This window comes from Paramisgurnus dabryanus, chromosome 7, assembly GCF_030506205.2.
Source record: "Paramisgurnus dabryanus chromosome 7, PD_genome_1.1, whole genome shotgun sequence".
NCBI classification, from domain to species: Eukaryota; Metazoa; Chordata; class Actinopteri; order Cypriniformes; family Cobitidae; genus Paramisgurnus; species Paramisgurnus dabryanus.
Window position 1 is genome coordinate 28,535,994 of NC_133343.1, and position 6,071 is coordinate 28,542,064.

Genomic DNA, 6,071 nt, shown 5'->3' on the forward strand with positions numbered 1-6,071 from the left:
ATACTGTACATACACACCTTTATTGAGTTTATATTAATATGGTATAATGGTTAACTACAAAATGCCTAAAATGTTTAGGCAACGGCTTAAATCACATATGTATTACAATCTGTGTAAATATAAAAAGAAACATCAACATATTATAACAAGTCAAATGCATGCAGTCTTGTTTAGGTAAATTCATAATAAATCATAATCGACCCTGTGATATAAGTGACATATAATGTTGACAGATGATATTGAACTATTAGACATTTGATAGAATGACATCAAAAGGTTATAAAGTTTACATTGGGAAACTACCAACAAATTGTAAAAATGCTACAAAAATATGCTAATTATTTGGTTTTGATCAATTATTTAGTTCAAAGTGCCCCAAGGTTTCTCCTAATATAATGCTTTGGGGTTATAAAAACATGATAAACAAAAGAAAAACAAGAAACAGATTGAACATTCAAAAAAACAGGCTGTGATTGGTTGAACTGTTCCTTATGAACAAACTATTATAAAAATGTGTACAGACAATAAAGTGCTTAAACAAAGATCAATAGGCACCACCTTTACATAATCTGTAACTTGTATTAATGGTTACAAGAAAATGGTTTGTTTATTGACACCTGAAATAGTTACCAGGCTAGACATGATAAAAATCTGCTCGTGTCCCACTGCGAGAAAACATTCAAGACGACAACAACGACAGCAGCAAAGATAAAGACAGAAAGTTCTCCTCAATACCTCACACAACGTAAAAAGGCTCAGAAATAGTGATTTTGATCATATGCTTGCAAAAAGATAAAGATTTTAAAACATTGTATAAAACATCACTGATGACATCTTTAAGTATACTCAGCAGCCTCTCTGTTATCTACCGTCTTAAAAAACATTACCCACAATGCATTCCCACAGACAAGAGAAGGAAGAGAAGTAACACTAATCTCGTTTCTTTATAGACTAAATAACATAAAGCTTTCTGGCTCTGCGCAGTAAGTGCTCCCGGTTCATTTTAAATGATCATAGCAAGATGTGTTTCACGTTTGTATGGTTGCTTGTCTGTGGGCATGAGTGTGTTTATTTAAAAGTCACTGAGGATGGCGATGTCGGCGAATTCTTTGCGATATCGATGAGAATAGAGGGCCAGCAGGGACGCCCACTTTAAACTCATGAAACTCCATACGCACGCAAGGTACAGACTGGTAGGATCTGTAATAGCTGGAAACACACAGAAAGAGAGAAAGAAAATCAAGTACAAAGAGCAAAAATGTTTCCTGTCAGTTTAATGTCCTGAAAGTCACTTCCTCTTTCAAAGAGTAAGAGTTCATCTACTTTAACCTTATTAGATCACATTTTGTGCTTCTGTATAGCATAATGATACAGCATTGTGTAAAACGTCATGGGTTCGAAGCCAGGGAACACACATACTGACAAATAATGTATACATTTTAATGCAGTACGAGTCACTTTGGATAAAAGCATCTGACAAATGCATAATGTGAATGTAAGACCCAAATCTTAATAAATGCAAAGATTAAAAAATGTATTTGTAACTCATACAATTATGCAGACAGAGCTGCCAAAGGCAGACAAGTTCATGAACTAATATTTTCATACACTTATTTATATTTCTGCTTCAGAGAAAACACTTTTAGATACATAAAAATGATAAAATATCATCTCTACTCACATTCTTTGCGTGAGATGCCAACACAAAGAAAGCAGATGAACGCTATGATTGATACCACTGAAAAGACGACACCTATGGCCAGGAAGAACTTCAATCCTTTTAACCATGTTCTCCAGTAGTCCTGAAGGTACATTATGTGTGTGACTAAGGCCCATAGTGCCAGAACCCCTGTAGAAAAATACATAATGAGGATTATCAACTTAAAAGTTGATATTGCTGTACCCTGTCTGAATGTTTTTTATGACTCTGCAATCTTTATTGCTTTGTCATTCTCACATGTGTGTAAACTTGCTGTTTTCCTGTTTGATTGATGACTGTGCTACTTTCTATCAGTTCTGCGTGCGCTGTTAGATTTGCAGAAGAGATTACATGCGATGTTATTTAATAAAGCAGAAATGCTTCAATGCTAACACCATCATGTTTCTATTTTAGACTTAAGTGGTTCATGTGGGAAGGACGTATTTTAGTTTCGCTTACTTTCATAAATACACTGAAATGCTATAAACAGGGCTCAGTGTAGGGCTGCATAACTATAAAAAAAACCTTATTGTTTGCAGAATAAATATATATAAAAAAGTTATTTATATATAATTTATATTACATATAAATATGTTTATATTATTATTTATTATTTATATATAAAAAAATTCTTTAAAATTATACATGCATGTGTTTACATAAATACGTATGTATACATAATAGCGATTGACCATATTGCAGAGGCCGCTGTATGTTGGTCGAGGTTTGGCTTTTTTATTATCTTTTCAATTACTTAAATTTGTTGTTTGTAATGAAAAGAGACTCAGTGTCACTCAATGCAAAGTTAAAGTCTGACAAGACAGTAAAATTACCAATCATTATTCACTTTTGAACATGACATGTTGTGTTACACAACAACAACACACTGGTTCAACGCACTTATTTAAACGACACCGCGAGTCAGAGCCACATTAATTATGTCTTATTATGTAAATTATTTATTATTTATTTACAGGTGTTTTAAAGGAAAACACCACCGTTTTTCAATATTTTACTATGTTCTTACCTCAGCTCAGACTAATTAATACATACCTATCTTTTTTCAATGCCTGCCGTTAATCTTTGTACAGTGCGTCGTGAATGTGTTAGCATTTAGCCTAGCCCCATTCATTCCTTAGGATCCAAATAGGGATGAATTTAGAAGCCACCAAACACTTCCATGTTTTCCATATTTAAAGACTGTTACATAAGTATGGTGGCACAAAATAAAACGTGGCGATTTTTTAAGCAGATAAAAAATGTTAACTATATTGTATGGAGGAAGAGCACTTAATTGCAGCACTTCACTTTGGGCGCAGTTCTATTGACGGTAGTTTGAGCGAGAGGGGAGTAGTCAGGAGTGACGATGTTACTGCGCGCCGAGGTCGAAGTAAGTGTAACTACTCATGTAACAGTCTTTAAATAGGGAAAACATGAAAGTGTTTGGTTTCTAAATTCATCCCGGTTTGGATCCTAAGGAATGAATGGGGCTAGGCTAAATGCTAACACATTCACAACGCACTGTACAAAGATTATGTGCATGCATTGAAAAAAGATAGGTATGTAATATTTCGTCTAAGTTGAAGTAAAAACATAGTAACATATTGAAAAACGGTGGTGTTTTCCTTTAAGAACTTTAAAAGGGTATATTTATAAATGTTATGTATAACAAATGTTTATGCAGTTTCACCAATTTTCTGTTTGTCTCTTATTTACATTTGTGTTATTGGTATCGTGCATAAAAAAACTCCATATTGGCCGACCACTAATACATAATTATTATACACACACATATATGATGTAAACAAAAACTTTTATTCTGCAAACAATTAGTTGCTATTATTAATTGTTATGCAGCCCTAGCTCAGTGTTTGTAATATAGCTTTATATGGCAAACTGAGACAAATACAAATGTTAAGGGTCTGATCCCAGGTAACATACATACTGATAAAAAAATTATATTTTGAATGCATTGTAAGTTGTTTTGGATCAAAGTGTCTGTCTGCTGGTAAATGCATAAATGTGACTTTTAATGTATAAATGTATAAAGTTAATAATCATTGGTCAAATACACATTCACTATAAGTAATACTCAGCAAACTTTTTCATGCTACTTATTTAGAGGAGAAAGGTCAGAGACCAAAGTGTAAAACACAATCAAAGTACAGTTGTACACATTGTGTAAATCACAAAGTGAACTTTAACAACACATAAACACTATAATTGACTTTATAAGTTTAAAAATAAATACGTTTTTTGAGGGAATGTTTGGTGAAAAATGCTAGCTTGAGGCAAGGAAGAAAAGTTCAAGTGTACTTTTTAAATACCTTACTTGATACACATTAAAAATTACAGTGTAAGATTTATTATAGCCTGATTTGGGGAAACAGCCAAATAAATTTTTAACGAATGTAAAGCAAAAGTCATGAAAAACTAGTTACAGTATGAAGTATGATGAAGTAATGACGTAAGGCGGGATAAAATGTGTTTTAAATAATGGTAAGCTTCCCGTCTAGCATGTTAGGCAACTTAAAGTCTGCCGATGATGTGTGTATAAAACATGGTTTGTAAGTAGCTTACAAGAGTTTTAACCACAGCCACTTTACCTGATAATCCACCCATCGCTGCTGTCCACGGCTGTTTGTATGCGATGTTCCAAACTAGAAATGCCGAAAATCCCACCAACATCCCAACACACGCGTATCCCACGCTTACATACGTCTTTTTAAATGCCATCGCTGCAGTCAAATCTACACCTGTATGAACAAAGAAAACATGACCGAAAAATCCCAAAACAACAACACAGAAGTAACCAGTTACTAAAAATAGTTGCGATGGAAGATCGGCTGCTCTGACCTGGAGACAGCGCTGAACCAGCTGCAGTACACAGCGCTGGAGATGAAATGTCATTCACGGGGGCTTTATAAGCGACAACAACACCAACTCTAAAGATCAATCGACATTTACTGTCATTTACAGCTCCATATGTCACCACTGGATTTTATTGTTGCGAGCGAGGGACAGCACAAGAGCAAAAGTGAAATTATGCATCCGTTTAACCGAGAACAGCGACCACTATCGGTACGGAAGAAAACAACGAATTTAAAGATCGATTTGATCAGACTAGAAAAAATAATAAAACAATAAAATAAAAATATTTTTAGAAAGCTTAAAGGGTTTAATAGATTTATAGACTTATAAAATGTTTTATCACTTTCATTGTGTTTGTTTTCTGTTAACAGATCTAGACTTTTATCTGCTACAGTTCAGATTGTTGCTGCTACATCGTCTATTTAATATTCATAACCACATGTACATTCTTGTACATATATATTTCTTCTATATATTTATTTCTTCCTAATTTATTGTTGTAAATTATTTTAATTACCCATCTCTTAATGTTGTTTTTCCTAAATTTTCATGAAAAACAAGCTTTCCGCTTTCTTTCTTTTTTATTCTTCCTTTTATTCCCTATTGCATATTGCGGGAAAAGTGTTGAACAAAGCATTTGAATATCATATATGGTTATAAATGTGAAAAAAATATTTTTGTTATATTTCTAACAAATCTGTCTAGTATGCTAAGTTGTAGTATATTTTTATTGGGTAGAAATTGTAGAGGTTGGGGGTTATTTCACTGGTTTAAAGACTATAACTAAATAAATAAAAAGTGGCAAATGCAAGTCTATTAGCATTATTTGCATGAAACTTATAAAGAAGGGTATAAAAGTTGCCTAGTGATCTCCAAATCTAGGGAGATCTAGGGAAACTCCAAAACAGGGGCGTGGTTTCTAGCGTTAAAAGATACACGCCCGCTACACACGCCCCTTTTATAGATACCGCCCACTTGTGGAGTTCCCACCTGAAATATGAAATAACTGATTAACTTTTTTCAAATTTATTTGAAACTCCACTAGATGTCACCAACATACATACAGCACAGTATTTCTTACAATGCGACTTATCTATAAATATAAAATCTTTTAAAATATATTTCAAATAATACAAAAAAAATATTATAAAAAATAATACATTTAAAAATAAAAAAGTAAAAATTACATTAAAAATTTGTATAATACATTGATTATTTTAAAATGTAAATATAAATATATCTTTTAAAATATATTTGAAATAATACAAAAAAATGGCAAAATAAATCTATTTTTGTTAACATATTTCAGTACATATAGTTCTGGTATATTTTGAAATTGTTTAAAATTATATTTGAAAATATATATTTTTTGCCATATGGGATAAAGTTGTTTAGTTGCAGCTCTACTAATGCTAGCCCATTTCAATTCAAATCATTTCTGTATGTCTAATAAATTGCTGATACAGATGTAAGTGGCATTCAAACACAAGTCAACCACTAG

General features: G+C 32.6%; 1 protein-coding gene across 1 annotated transcript; it reads right to left on the bottom strand.

Moving 5' to 3' along the window:
- Window position 1: 1 nt before the first annotated feature.
- On the bottom strand, window positions 2-4,757 carry slc48a1b (solute carrier family 48 member 1b). Its single transcript, XM_065272682.2, has 4 exons — window positions 4,556-4,757; window positions 4,306-4,455; window positions 1,682-1,849; window positions 2-1,209 (listed from the first exon to the last, which is right to left on the bottom strand). The coding sequence occupies exons 2-4, from the start codon at window positions 4,433-4,435 to the stop codon at window positions 1,073-1,075; spliced, it is 435 nt and encodes a 144-aa protein (XP_065128754.1). The 5' UTR covers window positions 4,436-4,455; window positions 4,556-4,757; the 3' UTR covers window positions 2-1,072.
- Window positions 4,758-6,071: the final 1,314 nt, after the last annotated feature.

Coding starts and splice junctions, on each gene's coding strand:
- slc48a1b (XM_065272682.2), bottom strand. CDS start 4,435: ATGGCATTTAAAAAGACGTATGTAAGCGTGGGATACGCGTGTGTTGGG. Junction 1,850..4,305: donor AGCGATGGGTGGATTATCAG/GTAAAGTGGCTG, acceptor ATTTTTCTACAG/GGGTTCTGGCACTATGGGCC. Junction 1,210..1,681: donor TGGCATCTCACGCAAAGAAT/GTGAGTAGAGAT, acceptor GTGTGTTTCCAG/CTATTACAGATCCTACCAGT.